This window comes from Dermacentor andersoni, chromosome 1 (genome assembly GCF_023375885.2).
Source record: "Dermacentor andersoni chromosome 1, qqDerAnde1_hic_scaffold, whole genome shotgun sequence".
Taxonomy (NCBI): Eukaryota; Metazoa; Arthropoda; class Arachnida; order Ixodida; family Ixodidae; genus Dermacentor; species Dermacentor andersoni.
This window is the reverse complement of record NC_092814.1, coordinates 268900936-268922416: the sequence shown is the minus strand read 5'-3', so window position 1 is coordinate 268922416 and position 21481 is coordinate 268900936. Positions and strand designations below refer to the sequence as shown.

At 46.5% G+C, this 21481-nt stretch overlaps 1 protein-coding gene across 3 annotated transcripts in view; it reads right to left on the bottom strand.

Annotated features, from left to right (window-relative positions):
- The window catches only part of LOC126548139 (uncharacterized), a 118337-nt gene that overhangs the window by 18593 nt on the left and 78263 nt on the right, over nt 1–21481 (bottom strand). For all 3 annotated transcript variants that reach the window (XM_055063134.2, XM_055063135.2, XM_050196257.3), the window contains exon 5: nt 20935–21113. In XM_055063134.2, the coding sequence (XP_054919109.1) occupies nt 20935–21113 (179 nt within the window). The remainder of the gene's footprint in view (nt 1–20934; nt 21114–21481) is intronic.

The window sequence follows — 21481 nt, the reverse complement described above, 5'->3', positions numbered from 1 at the left end:
GGCGCCGTTGAGCGTACTTTTAGTGCAATAATGTATGCGCTCAGTTACAGGACGCGCTTGGCGCCACGCACGCTATTGATACACAACTAACTACACAACACTGTCGCTCTATAAAACCAAAAGAAAAGCCATACAACTCGCATAGTCATTGAGCAGGGCATTTCAGCGCAGTCAGAGATAATGAACCTGCTGCTATTAAATCCGGGTCATCCCGTGCTATATATGAATGTACATATATATTAGCTTGAGAGAAAATGTGGACTACGGATTACTTAATTACACTCTTTCGTAATGTGAAGGCAGGTGATATTAATAATTACCGCTTTGAGCTTTGAAACATTCATCTCGCCAGATTTGTAACTGTTCTTGGCGCACTCTCCTCGTAGCTGCAAGTAGCTTTTCACTGGAGTCGCGGGTGACACCGTGCACTATACATATACCATCAACCACTGCGGTAGGCCTTTTGGCGTTCTGCTGCCGAGGACGGGGTCGATCGCTGAGCTTCCATCCCTTAGTCGCGGCGGTCGCATTTCGGTGGGACCGAAGAACGCGCGAGCGCTCGTGCGCAAACAACCCCGGGTTATCGCGCTTAATCCGCCATCCTTTCTGCATCATTCCTCGTGACTCATAGCTCCTTAGTGCAAGTCTGGGACGGTAATATAACTGAATGAACATATCGTCGTAGAATCGTGGGCGAAAGAAAGACACACACGCGCACTCCTCTCACGCTTCCGCTTTGCATATGCGCTTCATCTGCCAACGTTATTGTTCGGGCTGCTAAGGAAAAGTATCCAATACTCCGTGACACACCATTCAAAAAAAAGAACGGCGTTACGTAATACACCAGTGCGCGGTTTGAAACGGCGAGACTGGGGACCGGGCGGGTTTGTTTTGCTAACGGGTGCACGCAGTAAAAAACAACAACCGCGAGCATCGCACCGGCCCTAAAGCACGTCTCCGAGAGGGTATATCCAGTTCGCTACTTCGTTACAGCGTCTTCTAGAGAAACTCCGGCTCGCGTCTGGAGCCGACTCGTCCAACCCAGCGGTTGTCGCGCTCCCAAAAACGAAGACATTCCGGTGCATCCCGCTACGTACACAAACGAGCACCGCGCGCATTTCGGCGCGGGGAAATGCGCGCGAGGCCGCACGCTGGCGCGCCAAAATAAAAAGACGCGCTCCCTCGCTGAAAGGCGTACTTACTCCTCGTGTACGGCTCATACGGGACCACGCGGACCAGCACTTTCTCCATGCCGCCGGCTCCGGTATACTTTCGCGTGGCGTCCTACTCCGTCGTCGCCAACAGGGCCTCCTCCGAGGCGGCAGCCAGGAAGAGTGCAACTTTCGCCCGGGCGCACACCGCTTCGCCCCCCCCCCCCCCTCAACCATCGCGAGGAGGGGGAAGAAAACAGAGAAGCAACTTGGCGCAAGCGTTGGCCCCACGGGCGTTCTCCTTCTCCGCTTTCCCCGCCGGGCGCGTTCCACATTAGAGCGGAGCGGAATGATCGGCGCCATCGGTTTGACGACGCAACGGCGCAGAAGCCGCGGCTTTATGGCACGTGCAACCGTTGCTTCCTGGCGCGTGTCGTCGCCGTACGTTTCGCTTAGGCATTATGGGCGCAGGAAGGCAAACTTGGTTGGAGCCGGCCACGAGAAACGAGAAAGCTCGCAGGCTGCCCCGTTTGCGCGTATGCGCCTGAAAGTCCCAGAAAGAGCGCTCGCGATCTAAATGGCGCCTTAATAAAAGCGGACTCACTAAAGCACCGGGGTGAACGCCTTAGTACACAAACGACTTGAGGCCTGTGTCCCGTAAGCACAAAAATCACTTACGTTAAAATTGTTCATAATGGCAAATTTCAGCCAATCCTGATGGTCGACATTATATTAGCGATGGCGGCCAGCCAACGGCAAAAAGCGCTTACGAACGAAAGGAAAAATCCAAAAGTTCTTTTTTTCCGCTACCTTCTGCTTCCACTAACCATTGTATAGTTTAATTGTAGTATCTGACCGTATTATGAGCTCAGTTCAGTGGGAACTAGTACGATATATGTTTATTCCGATAACCATGACTCATCAGCCTGTTTTGGGAAACAGTTGAGGCAAAGGGGATAAACTGGGCTGTTGGCGCTAGATCGCGGTCGGCAGTCAGGCCAATGTAACGAGGCTCCACATCCTAATTAGCTGCTCTTAGTCATCTGCGATCACCGTAGCCTGTGAGGCGATTTTCGTAATTTCCAGCTGCTTGTAAATCTTCCTCTTTCTTTTCCTTGGTTTCATTTTGTGCTCGTCTTTCGATTTTGCCTACTATTCAGGGAAGTAACGTACACATAGTATAGTGTTTAGCAAGCCGCAGTGTCAAGGGAGGTCCCGGAACAAGCCCACGGCGTTTGCAGCCATAAGAGCGGCCGGTAACAGGTTGTAACCTGGCCTAATGCAGAAAAACCGCCGAGCGGGAAGCCTGGCCATTTCAATGGCAGGAGAGCCCGGTACCAGCCTTTCGCTTTGCCTTTGCCACCGATGAATGAGAGGTTGTACGAATCATTATGCGGATGCCAGTAATATAATATGATAAAGAAAGGTTAGGAGAAAGAAGTTTGTGGTTATGAATTGAGGTCAGAGCTCATCGATCGAGAACAGATGCCATTGCAGAGGCACAAACAGATGGCTCGGGTGGTGTAGATGCTATTTAACTACACCAGAAAGACCCGCGATTAAAGAAAGTTGTCCAACTCGCAAATTCCATTACAGTAGTCCTGCATCCGCAAAATGTGCAATAGCGATCTTAGAATCGTCGGCTGTTAGGACTGCATCGTGTAACACACAATCAATAAGCACATGCACTCTAAACGTCTCTGTAGAGTAGTTTGATCGAATGCTGGTCACGGTTCGTGGAATAATAATTTACGTGCGCGTGCGTCTTGTCATTAACGATGCTATAAAGCGTTCACGCCTCACATGCTTGAGCAATCACATGCATATCTCAGAAATGATGGTGGGGTGTTGCTATATTATGTACGATTAAGACATACAAATAAACACGGCACTCACGCAGCACTGGTGGCTTCTAGCAGGCAGTTAGTAAACATACAGCGGCAGGCGACGACGATGAGTACACGCGAGACAAGAGCCCGTGACGGCTCTCAATTTAAACACAAGCGACTCGCAGAGCTTTGGCGCTGCAGTTTCAATGCGGCGTGTAAGGAACTTGCAGTGAAAAAAAAAAAAAAAAAAACCTCGCAATTTACCAAAAACGCTCTCGGGCGTTTCACTTGTTTTTTATTTAGAAGTTGTTCGATTGTTTTAAGGTTTCTGCTGCTGATTGTCGCTTGTCTCTTTGCTATTGTTCGGCCAGAAGTTTTTCAACTAGCCCGCCAGTCTATACGCAATTGCAATTAATATTTTCTCTTGCATAAAAATCTTCACTCCGCGCATGCGATGCCACTTATGGCATATTTGGGGGGCACTTTCAGAGCATTCGGGCGGCTCTACAATGGTAATGTAATAGAACAACTAAGTGCTACTGATAGCATAAGAGTGCGCCACTGATTATAAGGAAGCAGGATCGTTTTCGTAATGCAGCTTCTAAGAAAGCACGGCTAAGGCGCTCTCAAACAATTACGCAAATGTGCCATTAGTTGAGCTCTTTGCCTCTTCGTTGTCGCTTCGACTTGGTCTGCGACTGTTGTCCAAGTATATTCCTTCATTAATTATGGGACGCTTACCGTAGACGGCGTATAAAAGCTCCGAAGCGAGTCGCCACAGGACTCCAGGCAGGGGTGATTGCCCTAATAGCTGTAGTTAGTCCAGTGAATTCATGGCGTGGCAGTTTTTTTTTTTTCTTGCAGCGAGTTATGCGGCAGTGTCACTCTTAATGTGACAGAGATAAGGGACTAGTTGCACTGTGGATGAGCTTTCTGCAGATGACCTTTGTGCAGGTGACCTTTAGAAAAGAAATTTTTAGGCCTGAAGCACGGACCAGTGCCACCTTTTTTTTAAAAAAAGCAAAGTTAGCAGATATGGTTGCTCACATTGTCTCCGTCTATCGATGAGGCCGGTTTCAAGACAACAGCATATGCTGTGCGTGTGCCGCTGGTCAAGCGATCGAAGTGTCTGAGCTATCAGTGTCGCAATATAAGAAGAAATAGTTCACACAGCAACTCCAGGCCCCAAACGCATACTTTTTTTCAAAAATGGCAGACACATTGCAGAAAATACACAACATAAAATTGCATTTATAAGCCACGATAGTCACCACACCGCGGTCGCAGAATACGTCGTCAACAAGTTCTAGGGTTGAGGTTGCCTGGTTACCCTTCGCTGGTGGAGTCGGTGCACCATGGGCATTGAATGCGCCAATGCATTCCGCCGGACAACCCCGTGGTTCCAATGGGGTGTGAGTTCGAAGTCACAGACGAAGTTGCTTATAATCTGCGAACATTTTCAGGGTGCATCATTTGGCCTGGTCGGCGCTATGAAAGGGAAATGTCAAACTCCGTGTGTAAGAATGAAACGAAGTCACGTAATAACAGAGATTGCGCACTTTTTCTGTTCACTGATAGAGGTAGCGTGCTACAGCAGATGGCAAAATGGTGCACTTACTGGACACTATACAGGTGATGCCTAAGGGAAGAATATGCGACGTCATTCGCGATACTTCTCTACCATACTAATCCATGATTGCCCGTCGCCAGGGTGATCGTCACGTTATCGCAGCGATCACTCACGTGAGTCGTGCCCGCCCAAACACTGATTAATGAGGAAACGCCCGGTTTTTATATGGCTTCAAATACACTCAATTTAGAACAAAATTTGGAAGGATGATTGCTGACATGCTTCAGCAGATGGATAGTGTAGGCTCCCTTGAATGTTATAGCAAATGGCTTTCACATCAAGGTGCATGCGAACCGTGCGGCACCTATCTGCACGTGCTCCTTATCTACACGCATGGTCGTTGCTACAGTTATTGATACTTTCTACTCCTAGCCCTGCCCCAGTGACTGTAGAGTCGGTATCTTAATTTTAGCCTTAAATACGCATGTCACGATCCTGTTAGCACATGCGCTACCCCTAAACGTTTTCCTTTGACGTTCTCCTCAATTGATCTATCAGGGTTCCTATAGATCTACGAACAACCGTTCTTCAATTAAGTGCTCGAGCTACTACCCCTTTCGTTGCTCTGTGTAATGCTTCTTTACTCTCTCTCTCTCTCTCTCTCTCGATATATATATATATATATATATATCACTCGGTCGATAATTTTTTTCTTTTTCTTCAACGAGCTGTTCCAAGTTGGAATATTTTCTTTCCGCTTCAGCGCGACTATAACCTTCAGATCTCTACGCTTTATATACAGCGGAAGCTCCTAAGCCCCGATGCTTTATATCAAACGTGGCGAAAGCGACGGCGCCTTATCACTGATTCTCGGTCAGCTTGCGGCCAACTTTGAAGCGCTTGCTCGCACCGTGTGCCAACCACATACCACATAAGAGCGGGAAATGAAAGCATAGACGTGCGCGGACACGTGTGTAAGGGAAATAAATGGCCGTCGATGTCGTTGATGCCGCAAGTGCGCTGGCACTGGAAGTGAGCGAAAATGGCATGAGGATGGGGCTCTCGAACACTGGGAATAAACACTGAAAGTAACGTTCCAAAGGCCTGCGAAAGGACTGCGAATACCGCATAGCGAGCAATATGCACCTCTTTGCAACGTACAAATAGCAAAGGGACGCAAAGCTTTGGGAGCATAGGACGCTTTCTCAGAGTCTTAGACAGTCAAAGAAGGACCCACTAAGGGCTGCCCTTCATTTATCTCTCTCTCTCTCTCTCTTTCTATCTCTCTTTATGCAGTCAGCACTTGCGGGCAGTATTATTAAGGATTCCTTTTTCTTTTCTTTTTTTCATGAAGGCTGTCTCTCTTCTTCCTACTAGAGGGCTGTGGAGGAGGGCTTGTATTCACAAAAGGCTGCTTACGCTAGAATTGTTCGCAAGAGAGAATTTAAGCCAATCCTAAGCTGGCAATATTGTCAGCGAACGCGATCGACCAATGGCAAAGAACCCTTACGATCCACAAGCTTTGTGAATTTGGCCCCAGATCTATAGTACACGTGAGCCTAAAAGGGGCCACTAAAGAAAAACATTAAATAAGTTTAAACTGGGGCCCTAAGCGTAAAACTATTCCAATCTGTTTTTACTGCACTCTCCTGACGTCAAACTTACGTAACCACCGGCGCAAGCACCGGGTGGTAACCAGCAGCATTGTTTAAAAAGCCCAATCAAATGCCCTTCTCATTTATTGGATATGCCACTTTCTTTTGCTTTGAAAGCGAATAGCGTTGCCTACATTGAGCAGTTTTTTTAACTGGCTGAGAAGAGGCGAGGAGCACGCTCAAATGGAGAGAGTTTCGACGGGACTGAGCCAGCACAGTGAAAGTTGATAACCGGATCAGGAGGGTGGTGCCGGCGTCTGCGATTGGTCCGCTTCCCCTTACTTAGCTTGCGGTGGCTGGTCGAAAATCGCGGCGGCGTGCAACGGAATGTTAAAAATGCCGCTAAAACGGATACTCAGCAAGGTAGAGTTGACAATGTCGTATACGTGCTGAAAGGTCTCGATAACGTCACACGGCCACACAAGATCTTTTATTATACGCAAATAAATACATACACCCCGGCAGCTCCAAGTAGCTAGTGCCACAGCGATCGTCGGGCAGCCATCTTCTGTTACTTTCGGAACGGGGCAGTGCCCGGCTATTGAGGCTGATTGCAGAATTGGAATAGAAAAGTTTGGAATAGCTTTATGTTATAGCGCCCCTGAATAGGTATTCTTTCAAAGCTATATTTTCTTTAGTTTCGGTGTAAGAGGTTGATTATTAAAGGACAAAGTGAAGACCAAAGTTCCGTTTCAGTTTTTAATTTCGCGCCGAAAGTCCGGTGCTGGTACACTGGTTGACGTCAAAATTTTAAATTAAATTGTTTTCCATATTATTGCGGTTGTCGCTCAGACCAAAAAATTCTAGGAACTTGCTTGCTTAAGTCTCTGGCTCTTTTAGAAAGGATTTCAATTGATCTTTATCGACAAAAAATGAACTACACTCGAGTATGCACCATCGAAATTCGTGACGTCACGGCAACCTAGTGCGGGAAATTCAAGACGGCGTCGCTAGCTGTCTTCCGATTTTTCGCGTATTTTCTGGCTTCACGAGCCTCTTTTCATTCTAAGAGTGGTATTTTTTTTTAATTCTGCTGGATAAGTTACGAGTACAGATCGAGCAATATTTTCCTTTAGTGTTGCTTTAGTGTTCCTTTAAGACGCGCCACTCGGCAATAACGCAAGAAACTGTATAACCATTTCTCTAATCAAGAGTCACCAGTTTTTTTTTTTATATATATAAATAAGAAGGGTAATTGTGCATCGTATATTGTGTCAAAGAGGTGCACACGCCTTGTTCTAACGGGAGCGACACAAACACAATTACGCTATCGGTTTCTTTAGTAATTGTCGCCACTCTAAATACGCTGTATATAGGTTAAGTAAAACTGTGCCACACTAACCTCAAAATGGTAACTATACGCGAGACATGTTTCGGACGCATTCTGGGGCGGAGCACTGAGGACGGTGGTGATAAGCGAGGAATCTCTTCACAGAAGATAATGCCGGTCCGCAGCCCTTGGAACGCCTCTCTTTTTGACGCCTGCTCTGCATCGTATAGTGGTCTCGCCCACCGATCGCTATCGGAAGCGCGCTTCCGTCCTCTTTGCAGCTGGCCTTATTTATGCTTGCATCGATAAAAAAGCTAATCAAGCTCCCGATAGCCTTCCGGCGCCGCATTCCTGGCGCGACGGCGTATAGCAACGATGGGAACGCAGCAGCCCGCGGGAAAGTCAACGCCGTGAGAGCAAAGCTTATCTGGGTACCGATGACCGGTCGCGATACATGCTAATTTGGAAATTTAATATTCAAGGGCCGACTTTAAGGCCCTTAAGCGCGTGCACGCGTTAGGTGCATTGTTTTAAGGGCGAACTCCGTTGCGTCGGCACAGCGGCTCGCCTTTCCCACCTCAAGCTGAAGGCGCGTACTCCTCCTGTCTGTCGGGAGGAGAAGGGGGCACGTCGCGCGCATGTACTACGTGCCCTGCGTACGTTCCTCCGACCACGCGCGGATAAGAAATGCCGTCTCGAGAGGTTGTGGAGGTGGTAAACGTTTTTCTCTCGGCTGGCGGCAGGAAAGAAACATAATGACGCATTGAAAAAGGCAGAAGAGAGATGCCTATTTGGCGCAAAGGAAGAGGAATTACGTGCATGCTTAAAAACTGAGCATCGTTTCGAACAAAAAACCCATACAGGAACAGACAGGAGAGAGCACCGCTTAGTGCCAAAAGTGTTGCGGGCTTAAATACATAGAAAATACAAACTGAAGCCACGTGCAAATTAAAGAGAGTTTACTACGAGAGAACCTTAAAATGCTCGTGCGCAATAAAAGTGGGCTGATGCTTCCTTACACTCTATAGTACTTCCTGCGCTCTACGTTGTGGCCTCGATGTTATGGCTTGATTCACGACAAAGGTGGATTTGGAGCGTGAATGAAGAAAATCTGGAGGGTCGTTGCCTGATCTTTTGTTGCGAACGACGGTGCACATAGAAAAGGAAAAGGGACGGGGGGGGGGGGGGGGGCATTTCGTAATCTGGAGTAAATGTCACTGAATTATGTCACCGACATACAAGAGTATCCTACTGCGCATCTTCTCTAAACTATCGTTTATGTCGCACGTTTCTCTTATGGCTAACTCGAAGGCCCTCACTTAATTGAGTTGTTGCGCAGGAACTCCTTAGTCCTGCGTAAACAGTCGCTCGGGCCACTTGTCCCTTTTTGGCAGCTTGGACAGTCGAGCGCCAGCACTTTCTCCTCTTTCAGTGATCATCAACGCTACATCTTCAATTGTGCCACATATGTCTTATAATTGAGAAATTGTTCTCAATCAGTACTTTTATTAAGAGGAAGCTTTAGCTCCGGGGCTGCTGTCTAAATACATGGGAAAGGAGAAACCATTCTCCTCAGCAACTACTGCACCACATTTGATGAGGTTTGTTGCATTTAAAAGAAAAAGGTAGTATCTACTGACTGTTGGTAGCGATTTTTTTTTTATTTAAGCCGTCAGTTTCTTATTCAACGTGTTGAAAATCGCAAATTTTCAGAAATCGTAACTATCAAGTTTGCAACTCTCTAACTTAGCAATAAAAATACGATATCACTGTTCTGTAAATAGCATTTAATAGTACATCTAAAACAGACAAAATTTGTGTGTTATACATGGCTCTCAAGTATGGGCCACTAATACGTGGTCAGAAATTTTGCAACTCCCTTGCAAACAATATAATAAATTTATGTTTAAGTTGAACTGAGATGCTGGTCCTTCTTCTTCGTAAATTTTATAGCTCGTCAGTGTTTCTAAAATGGCGCAACGCGAAAGCCATCCTATCAGTTGAACACGATTTAAGTATAGCATCACAAAGGGTGCGTTTTAAACTCGTAATTGACCATGTTGCACCTGTGAAGAAAGTGATCGACCGCAGCGCTCAAAGCGCAGCTCAGCGGGAACAGTCTTGCGATGGAATGTCCTGAAAGTAAGCGAGAAGGGCATACACCTCTTTACTTCCTAAGTGACTTGTCATCGTAATGAGTTCTATATATGTACGCAGGTGGGTGGCGTTCAATGCGCCGCTGTTTTCGGTCCCTGACCCTAAGTATACCTATGTGCATGTACGTTTTGCAGAGTGTACACTCTACTACTAAATTTGTCTTATAAGGTATAAATTGATATATCCAATTTGAACGCTTTGGTTGCTCTCACGGATGCAGTTTACAGAACTGCGACATCTGTTTTTGGTGCAGAGCTACAAATTTGTAAACTTCGTGCTTCTATATTTTTCAAGCTTAAGAAAAAAAATTCTTTTAAATATTTCAGGCCTTAAATTCAAATGCTTCCAACAGTCACTATAATTTAACTTTTTCTCTAGAATGCCACGTATTTCATTGAAATCGGCCCGGTGGTTATCTCTGAAAAGCGTTTCTGCGTTTTACATGTATTTGAATAGGCGGCATCGGAGTTGGGCCCGAACTAAAGCTTCCTCTTAACCCATCTTCCGATCCTCTCCACTTGTTTAGCTATTCAAGCAAGACATCGGCGACAGTGTCTTTTTTAACACGCCGCGGACATTTACACGACCAATGTTCTAGGAGTGTATCGCAGTACGCTATTTCTAGTTCGACTATACAGTGAAGGGCCCAAGAAGCACTTCTAGGAACACCTACCTCCACATCTTAAACATTCCACCTTTGGAGGCACAGCCTCGACTTCTGAGACTTTAGAGGAGCACCACCGCTCGATCGAAGTCACTGCAGTTCGATCGTCTCTCAGCGCAACATGCGATGAAACGCATCCATAACATTATGGTTTATGCCGAAAGTGCCCCTTTGCAAAAGTCTGCCTGCAAAAGTCGCCGAGAAACCTTAGTGAAGCGCCATAACTCTTTCTCTCGAACTGCGGCGCTTCATTCCCGTCTCAGAAGTCCGGGACGTGCTTCAAGTAGAGCAACGCCGAAGATTACGGGGTTCAGCGTAGCGTGGCTCCGGCATCCATGCACGAAACAATTCTAATGCCAAGCAAACTGATCCTCAGAAGGTCACGGCTGCGCAGCTTCGTAATGACGCCCGTAAAACGAGAGGAGTTACTTTTTATTACGCTCTCCAGATGATGAGCGGAGGTTCACAGATGCAACCAAAAGCATGTGGAGCGGTGCCAGAAGAAGGCGCTTTCTCTGTTCCTCATTGTTGCGCTCGATACCCTAGGATTCGCGGGGAGCTATGGCGCATTTATACAGCGGGATACAACGCGCTCACCGTAACGCCGGCGGCGCATGATACGTCGAATGCGTTGTGCAATGCGAGCCCTTGGACACGCGAGATGGAAGGCTGTTATACATTCGAGCTAGCCGGGCCGTCGGGTCCGTCGCTATGCGCGTAAGACTCGCATGTGTTCGTGCTTTTGTGGCCGCTAGAGTGTGCCTGCATACGTGCCTAGAATACACTTGAGTTTGGGACAAAGTTTAATAGCAGCTTCCCGGAGGAATAATTTCCGCCGCGGATAGGTTGCGCGAAATCGTTGCTCGAACGAGTCGTCAAGTTGCAGCACCCAGGGCCTGTGAAGTTATTTTCTCCCTTCCCCTTTGCACTCCTATATTTTATGCTCCTTAAGATATGAATCTTAATCAGAAATTCAGGGCAAAAAAAGGTGGCTCCTCAAGGTTGAACGTTGGAGTTGAGTAAAAGGTCTCGAACATGTGAACCATCAACTGTGCGGAGTGGCAGTTCTGTAGTTATCCTATCACAAGTCAAAGAATTGTGGCTAAAGGCCAGAGCAACAGATAGCTTGAAGCAATGAAATGTCTCTTTTTTTTTTTGCGAAGCGTATTTTATCGAACATTCTCAGAGTGAGTAAATTCTATCCTTTTAACATTCCTGATATATTCGTCCGACGACTCATTTTTTATGCAGCATTTCCGGTATTGTATATAGAGCCTACAACGAAACGTGGTTAGTTTTGTGGAAATTATTGATTTCTTGTGCCACACTGACGTTCTTCGATCAGTATAAATTGCAGGAGTTCTAAATGTTCAGCGTAATTTCTATTGACCTGCCAGTCATAATGCCGTGACATTGCTTTCGAGTTTCCTCTATGCGCAAAGTGCAAGCCGGAGGTGTAGCTGGGTACAGAGATCACTTAGACGTACTAAATAAAGAATCAAGGATTATCCGCACTCTCCGTGCGACTGAGTAATAGAAGACTGAAATTATTTTTTTTTCTTGACCAACTTGCGTGCGAAAGCATGAAACGAGAGAGAAGGAGATAGAAACAGCATTAATTAAAGCTGCATAGGTGACTTTCGCGGATGGCCGTGGTCACCGCTACAGGCAACAAAAGTTGCTTGCTAGTTATGTCGGTAAACACATTGCCAAATAGTTTAAGCTGTCTCAACTGTAATTTTCCCTCAGCCATAGGGGCTATCGATGCGATATGGTGTGGTCTGCCACAGCGACACTCCTTAATTTACCTTGTTGTGTAATTCTTGAGTGACGTACATGCCAGGAGATCGGAATATTCAAAAGCAAGGTAACACATAGGCCTTACTACTAAAGAGACCAAAAGGAGATTATGACGTTACGGAGTATTCATTTACTTTACCTCTTTTGTCCTCACATTATGTGAGGACAAACGGGGCAAAAAGAAGAAAAAAAACGCGTTTGATGACCAAGCTTAGCTGACGACATCGGAGAATTTACTGTCTTAGAAGTTCAGGGACACGAGAACAAGATCTACAAGACAACTCCGACTTTCGTCTTAATGACGACGACTTCATACCATTGTGACGCAATAAACCCGTCGTCTTCAATCTCATAGCGGTTGGTGCTTCGGACCTCCTAGCACGCTGATTTAAATCCCCTAATTTGGTCAGAATCTAGCTACTGGAGTCGAAACCTCTCTGGGAGACCGCTTCGAGTCACGACGAAAACTTGGAGGTTCTGTAGCAGTGCTGGTTCTGAAGCACTAGCATGTGGATTGTAAATTCTGGTGTCACCTCGAATACATTAAGTGGCTTCTGAAGACACGTGCCATGAATAGTACATTATAATAATAACGCTAAATGCTAACGTCTGCTGTTAATTAACACAGTGTTTATTTTTGGCAGTGCAGTATACATGCACAAATTCACGTTGGACGACACGTTATGAGAATCGATTATTCTCTAATTAGGGCATTTTCATGTAACACGAAGCGCAACTGAAAATCATTAGCACGTACGCGCTAACCTGGTAGAAAGGGCAAGTAACAAGTTAGTTCATGCAGGAAGTCCAGGCTAATAGATTCCGAGCATTGTGGCGTACTGAAATAGCAACACTATGGGATAACCCAGATAAAAGTAGTGAACTGCTGTAATGGTTTGCAGTGGTTAAGAGCTCATTGTCTATAGCGGGCGCAAAATCAAGGTGAAGAGGCCGAGGGATGGAAAACGAACAGCGCCCGGATAAGAATGACAACGTGAAACTGAGTCATATGCGCCAGGCGGAGTAGCCGGCGTTCCGATATGTGAAACCAAGATAGGTGTAACCCAGATAGGTCTAACAACAGAGTGATCAAATTTAAGTTTTACGAAATTTTTAAAACTCGCCTGTTGCAGATAACGTAATTCTTGTCCTTGAGCTGAATTATTCGAAGAGGCTGACATTACTAGCATGAGAAATGAAAACAGCTATTCAACTAATTAACACGGACTCACTAACTCCTTAATTAATTACTTCAGACGCATATTGCAATTTACGAATTGTAGCCGGTGAGCTTGCAAGACGTATCCACTTGAAATGAATTTCCTGGATGAAAACAGTTTCGAGATATTATTTCCCAAAGTGTAGGACGAAATACATGGGCGTTCTAATTACTGCTGTACAAATGCAAAGAAGAACGTTTGCATAAAAAAGTGGGACAACAGTGCATACTTACAGCGACTTTGATGGCGCATATCTCATAACTGGCGTCATTCTAGTAATTCATTTCTTGGATACGCTTTGCAAACTTACCGGCTACAATTAGTCAATTGCACCATGTACATTAAGGTAATTAAGACAATAATTAGAGAATTGATTGATTGATTGATTGATTGATTGATTGATTGATTGATTGATTGATTGATTGATTGATTGATTGATTGGCTCAATGACTGACTGACTGACAGATAATTATTGACAGCCTGCCGCCATCGTGAAACGCGCGCGTATTCGACGCGGAAACCCGCAGGCAGCGGCAGCAGTAATGATGCAGCGCCCTACACCTACTGAAAGAACACCATGCAGGCCCACTTCACGACAGCCACATTTTCGTTGCTTCCGGACGCCACGCGCGCAGTTCGGGAAGTACAGCGGCAGTAGCGCGGAGAAAGCGCGCACTCTGAACATATTAGCGAAAAGTGGACGCCGCGTTGAGCAACCGGCAACACGGCAGGCATTACGTGCGCGCAGGCAGAGTGAACGTGCTTTGCGGCGGCGGCCCGCCGTGCTTGCGTTGTTCGCGGTTCTCCTGCGACCCAGCGGGGCTCGGTGCGGTGGCAGCAACAGGAGGCAGGCTCTTCGCCTCCTCCACGACGAAGGGAGAAAACGCGGAGAGGAGGACGCCGATTCAGACGCAGCTCTAGTGACGCGTATACGAGCCACCGCCGACCGCGGAGATTATCAGATAGAGCGCGCGGCGCACCACACGGGCTGCCACTGCGGCCCGCGCCGCCGCCGCCACACCCGCGCCTCGATCAGATTAGTTATAATGCGGAGCTCGCGGTGAATAACGGAACACCGCAGCGAATGCGCCTTCCGGTCGTCAGCGCGCGGGAACCGATTGCGTGCCGCGGAGGTGTGGCGCTCCGATGCCGCCAGCTTATAAAGCCGCTGCCGATCGGGAGCGGCGGCTGCTGCTCGAGGCAGGCGCGCGTGCTCGCCGCTTGCTGTTGTCTCTGCGCTCGCGGAAATAAGGTTGCCGGAGGAACGTGGGTGCAGCGTGCGAGCGAATGCGCGCTTTGGGCGACGCGAACTGTACGGCTCCCTCCGTAGCACGCACGCCCTTCGGCTGACGTAACTGCTGGCCTTGCGGACAGCTCCAACTTACGTAAGTGAAGCTCATCAGAAAAACTGAGGGGGAACATAAGGGGGGTTTACAGAAAGGGAATATCGGTGAAGGAGGCACTTGAGAAAAAAAAAATATAGCAGCTTCGAAAATCGCGCATGTATGCCGTGGTAGGTGCAAAATGCGACGCATGCTTCACTTTGTTGGAACCCATCAAATGGCGATAAATAATCACAAGAAATGAGTGAAACAAGAAAGCAGTAGCAAGAAATGAATTTTTGAAAAAGGGGGTGGGTGGGGGGGATACCAGCGGGTAAGGCAGTAAGATTTCCTGAACGTTCCGAAAATACATACTGCAGTGTACATCAGCACTCACGTGCTGATGATGTACAGTGCAGACTGAGCCTTTAAGAGTAAAGCTGTCGTGCAGCTGCGCCACTTCACTGCTGTAATTCACGATGTACCGAAAAAATTGTGAGCTTAATCCCAAAGTGGGGCATTTCTCTGGGCAGCACTCATTGCGCTGCTGCACTTGTGCAGTGCAGCAGCGCAATTTTTTTCCTCTGATCAAAGGGCTTGCCGAGGCATGCGTAGCTCCCAGCATTTGTGAAGGCGAAGAAGTATTTCTCCGAAAAGCTCATGCGAAACCCTGCATGCAGCTTCGAAGCAGCTTATCTCTGAAAATGAGTTGTAGAGTATTTAAGGGATAATTCATTACCAGCAATGTGGGCGTCGCAAAGAACAAGAGTTCGAATCCACAAAACAGCCATCGTGAAAAATAAATTATGGTGTTTTACGTGCCAACACCACTTTCTGATTATGACGCATGCTGTAATGGGGGACTCCGGAAACTTCGACCACCTGGGGTTCTTTAACGTGCACCTAAATCTAAGTACACGGGTGTTTTCGCATTTCGCCCCCATCGAAATGCGGCCGCCGTGGCCGGGATTCGATCCCGTGATCTACTGCTCAGCAGCCCAACACCATAGCCTCTGAGCAATCACGGCGGGTAAACAGCGATCGTAAAAGCTGCTTGTAGTTCGCTGACTGCCATCCCTAATACAACGTTCTGTCAATATTGGACGGTGCCCTTTGTTATATGCATCGTTCTAGCACACCTGCCTCTTGAATACCAGCTGGCGTCTTTTTAGTGTTAATTCGGCGGGGTAGGACCACTTGTATTTGGTTCCCTGAAAATAGCAAGTACCTTTCATGAATTCGGTACCCCGTGTTTTACTCATGATGCATCATAAAGAACCTTGTGATGTTATCCTACCGAAGAAATCGTGGTGATGAGCTGAAGCGATGTTTCCTATACTGCCGAACACAGCTTGAGTATATAGTAGAGTGTACACTTTGCAAAACGTACATGCACGTAGGTATACTTAGGATCAGGGACCGAAAACAGCGACACATTGAACGCCACCCACCTGCGTACATATATAGAACTCAGTACGATGACAAGCCACTTAGGAAGCAAATAGGTATATGGCCTTGTCGCTTACTTTCAGGACATTCCATCGCAAAGCTGTTCACGCTGAGCTGCGCTTTGAGCACTGTGGTCGATCACTGTCTTCACGTGTGCAACATGGTCAATTGCGAGTTTAAAACGCACCCTTTGTGATGCTATACTTAAATCGTGTTCAACTGATAGGAAGGCTTTAGCGTTGCGCCATTTTAGAAACACTGACGAGCTATAAATTTTACGGAAAAGAAGGACCAGCATCTCAGTCCAACTTAGACAAGAGTGTCCATAACGAGCGCATGGCACGTGACATGTTTGAGCACATACGGTTAGGAAAAGTCACGCGAGCCTATAGCAGCTCATTTCATGACGCAAGATTTCATAGCGTAGGCGACTGACTGTTCTTCACTTTTCAACCAGGCGTCGTCATTTGCACGACGCCCATGAGCAGCGTCAAAACGGCTTGAAGCAACGCAACAAGGCAATCGACTCACTGTCAGTTGCTATACTTCAGATTAAGTAATCGTTCTCCTCAAGCGTCCAGCACGAAATCGGGAACGCTCTTTTCGAAGAAGCGATCGAGTTGAACCTGTGCGGAGACCGAGCTCGTTTAAGCACTACGCAACACACAGAAGAGAGAGAGAGAGAAAAAAAAAAGAATGCTGTCGAGAAAAAAATAAGAGGGGAAGTAGGGGTGAGGGGGTGGGGTAGGGAGGCACTTGGGTTGAATTCTTTCGCTTTTACTAACATCATTACGCCTACACTGGTAGAGAGTCCGGCCCAGCAAAAAGCAAAAGGCAGGACGGACGCAGAAAAAGTACGCCAGGGAGACAATAGAACCTCGCGTTCCGAGAGAAGGCACCGTCACTTAAAGCGTACATTTGTTTGCGCTCCGTGCGCGTGTATCCTGTTCCTGTGACGAAAATGCTTTTTGAACAGGATGCAGCCGGAAGAGCAGGTCAGCGACAAAAAGCAAAATTTCAAGAACTTTCGAGACAAAAGAGAGAGAGCAAAAAGGAGGAGTCCGCGGAGGCACATTCAAGAAACGATTTGCGAGCGACGGATCTTCAAGCGTCGATGTTTTGCTAGTGCACACTCCGGGGCCAGTCCAACAGGTCTGCCACACTACTGTCAACGAGTGCGAGTCTTCTTCACAGGACAAACAACAGCAATTTAAGAGGGAGAAAGCTGACCAGCCTAGGCAGACGTCGCTGATGATGCGCGCTGCCGGCCGGTACAGGCGGATAGCTCCTCGGGAGTCCGCTGCAGTGCGTTGACCAGATACCCGATGAAGATTGGTTTTTCTTTCCTGATGACCGAGAAAAACGATTCTCTTCATGACATCGATAGCGCCCTGACGACGCTTCAGTGCCGCTGAGACATTCTAAAAAAAATGTTGCGTCTAAGTTTTTGAGACATTGTACCTGCTAAATGTCATCCTATTTGTCATTTTGTCATCCGTACGTGATTTTAAGATGTTGCATTATCGGGAACATAAAGCAACAATATGTGCATTGACAAAAACGTCCTAAAGCGCACTGGAATATTTCCTTTAATAGACTTCATTCGGTAAAATTAATACGGACAGCTATTATGCGAAGTAGCAACACGCGGCAAAGAGACTGTTTCCCGAAATGGCCGGGTCTCAGCGATGCAAAACCACTCTCACTGAACTCACTAATTTTGTTGCTCTAAACTTGCCCCTTGCATCCGTGCAAGCACGCGCCTTCCAGATGTTGCAAATAATGTTTATTACAAGCTCGGAAGTAAACCTTGAATAGCGTCTTATAAGCGTATGTTTAACACCACGTTGACTACCGGTCATCTTAACTGAGTTGCAAAATCTTGATACATGTAGAATTGCAGTATAAAATGCGGACACTTCCCCCAGCGACATGCATAGGTATAGGAGGACAGGCCTGGCTATGAGATCGACAACTCGGAGGAATGGGATGAAAGTTAATTGTTGTTGCAGCACAATTTCTTGCACACAACAATGCTCTGTACTAATTTTTACTTGTTTGATGGTGTTTCATATGCTGGTATAACCGACTTCTAGTACTCAAGAAATAAAACACACGGTCAGTGAAACAAAAATAGACAAGAAAAATCTAGTGTTGAAGCGTCGCATCTCTCTACATTTTACTAACCAACAATACGTTTCAACTATGCGTTCATTATAAAACCGTAAGGATTTAACGCCATTTTTTACATTCGGAATGTGCATAGTAAGCACCGAATGACCATCTCTGTCGGGTTTACTTTTTGTTTGTTTCATCTGCACCTACATTTATTGCACTTACATCGTACGTATAACACTTCCGTCTCTTGGGGATTTTTTTTTATGACAATGAGAAAGAGGGATTGCTGCCGTAACATAAAGACGGTTGTACGCGTACTTCCAAAAAAGCTGGAGCCTTCAAACAAGGTCTCGGAACCGCGTCCGCGGCGGGTGCCCAGACCCACTAAAAAGACGCCGGACTCAAATCTTGTTGATTTGAAAATAAAAGTTTACGCTCTCTCTCAAACGTCTGGAGACACGGCAAGGTGTATCTTAACCTTAGTGCTATGGGACATCTCGAAATATGTTGCGAAGTTGATGTACTTAGGGCGCCAAGGAATAATATGTGCAAAAGACCACTTCGGTGCTCATTGCTTCGTTGTTTATTTATTTATTTATTTATTTATTGTACCTTCAAGGCCCGAAGGCGTTACAGAAGGGAGTGGAAATATACAGCATGTGCAGATAACAGGGTATAATATAACAAGAAAAAAATGAGAAAGTGCGGATTAACAAAAGTATTCTTCAATAGTAGTTCTGAAAGCAGATGTATCGGTTATGTTAATAATTGAGGCCGGCAGATGATTCCATTCATTGGTAGTTTTAGGAATAAATGAATAAAAAAATAGGTTGACATCAGAAACGCCAAAAATGTCGCCCTCCTAGTAACATCATGCGTCGGAAACCTAAAATTCCTAATATGCCGCCTGCAACGTGAGACCTTGAAGGCGCAGTCACAATTTAGCAGCATGGTCATCTTTACGTGCTCAGAAATTTCAGAATACATTGCTGTCCTTTTTGTTAATTACTTTATAGTCCTTGATTTAACAGTGCGAAATTGTCTACAGAGGGAAAGATTCTCGATTGCTCTAGTGCACAGGGCAATAACATTGAATAATGTAGAAAACTACATTTGGCCGCTTTTCTGCTTTGGCACACAAATTTTTTTATTTCGCAAAGCAAAAGAAAATACATAATACCGTACGTACACAGGCGAATACTGTGTAGTAAAGTTTAAGTATATGCCCATGCCAACAGGGCTTTGCGTTTTCGTAAAGATGCAGGCCATAATCGCACCCTGTTTGTAAACGCAGCTGACAAGCCTCTCAAGGAATAAAATATGAAAGGGATGTTAAAACTTGCGTGGGGCTGTAATAGACTTACTGTTTGTCGTGTGGTAATATTGAGACATCAGTTCTTTACGGCAAGTTGATTTTTAAGTATCTCTTCGGTAACCTGTTAAAGAAAAAAACTCCCAGCGTTTTGGCTTGTTTTCTTTTTTTCTAGCTCATGAACTGCTCGATACAAGCAAGAAAAGCAATATGCTTAGAGCGTGAGGGACACAGCACCGCAAATACAGAATAACAGGTTTGAGAATGTATAGGCCCATCAGCATGCACCATTTATGCATGCAACTTCAGGAAGTATTTGAAAGAAAAAAAGAAAATATCCGCAATAGTCCTCGAACTGCGCATCAAAGTGGTTATCAACTCAGTGCCTTTTTTCTTGATAGTCTGAGTGACCGTATTTCGCACGCATGGATGAAAGGGATAACAAAGGTGCAAGAGCAGGATTACCATTTAAGCAGAAGAATCAGTCTGAGAGTTAGTTCCGGAATGCATTTCTCTGGGGAGATAAATACAGAGTGAAGCGAGAGGTAGCTGGTGTAACGGCGCAGAACAAGGACCCCGCCAAACGGCGCGTTAAATAAGTATCATTCACGGCAACCATTTGTGCAATTGCTTGGTCTTGCGCAGATATCTTTGCGCTCGAGTGGTAACAGCCGGCTATGGGGGAAAAGTAGCAGAAAAGAGCGAACGATCAGCAAGCGTACGATTCTCCCTTAGGATGGCTTAGCCATGCTAAGGCCGAGGGATGTTCAGCATACGACAAGTAAAATCGCCAACGTTATCTCTACACAGATGACACGGGACTGTGCCGAACGAGTATAGTGAAGCTTTCCGAATGGCTAACAAAAGCAATTTCTAATTCTGCTAAAATGCGCTATCAGGGGCTCGCCGCGGTTTTAGTTGTGCTGCCTGTGTACAGGAGTGGTTCCTCGTAAAAGTATTTTCGTGCAGTTGGAAGAACTCCCGTCTGCCCACTTAAAAGCGCCATAAGCAGATCGCTTATGGTAGCTCATCCATAATGTTACGTGGACAATGATTCAGTGACAATGGCTTCAACTTCGAAGACGATGGCGGTGTCAAGGGCCTATCAGCATCCTCGTGAATGTGGCTTGCTAGAAAACAAAATAAAAATAGAAACGGAAACCAGTGGGTGGTAACGTCAATACGGGCAAGCCGCAACCTTCATTTGTTGCTGGTATAGTTCTATCATACCTGTACATTGCATTTTATAACACTGCGAGGTCACAGTTTACGGTGTGCTCTGAGCGCGTGCTTTGGAGCGCATCAATGAATCGTCACCCCATGGCGACCCTTTCTGCGGGTACTGCATTTAAGATACGATTTTTATGAGCCAGTTCCCAGTACCTTACAATCTGCGCGGCACAGTAGTCAGACTCACGTGGTTGGTAGTCCGGAGAGTCGGTGTCGGTGATCTTCTGCAGCACGCGGAAGGATCGCGACTGCACAAAGTCGCCTGGGTCCGAAGCGCGCTGTCCTGGCGCCTGGCGGGGCAGCGAGTGAGTTCGGTTAGGGTCCATGTAGCCCTGCTGCTGTGACGGCGTCCCATCCAAGTTCAATCTGCACGACGCACGCGAATCAGATATATAGGCATACACAGAGTACTTGCATTTGGAAAGAACATGTATTGGCCAACACGTTCATAAACGTTGACAGATACCATGTGCGGCAATTGATGGTCAGTTGACGATGAAAAATTTAATGAATGAATGAATTCTTGTACTATCCATGCCAAAACAACGATTTGATTATAAGGCACGCCTTACTGGGGTGCTCTGGATTACTTTTAACCACCAGAGGATCCCTAACGTGACCCCAATACACGGAACACGGGTCTTTTTGCATTTCGCCCACATCAAAATGCGGTCGCCGCGGCCGAGATTTGATCCCGCGAACTCGTGCTCAGCAGCACAACACCAAAGCCACAC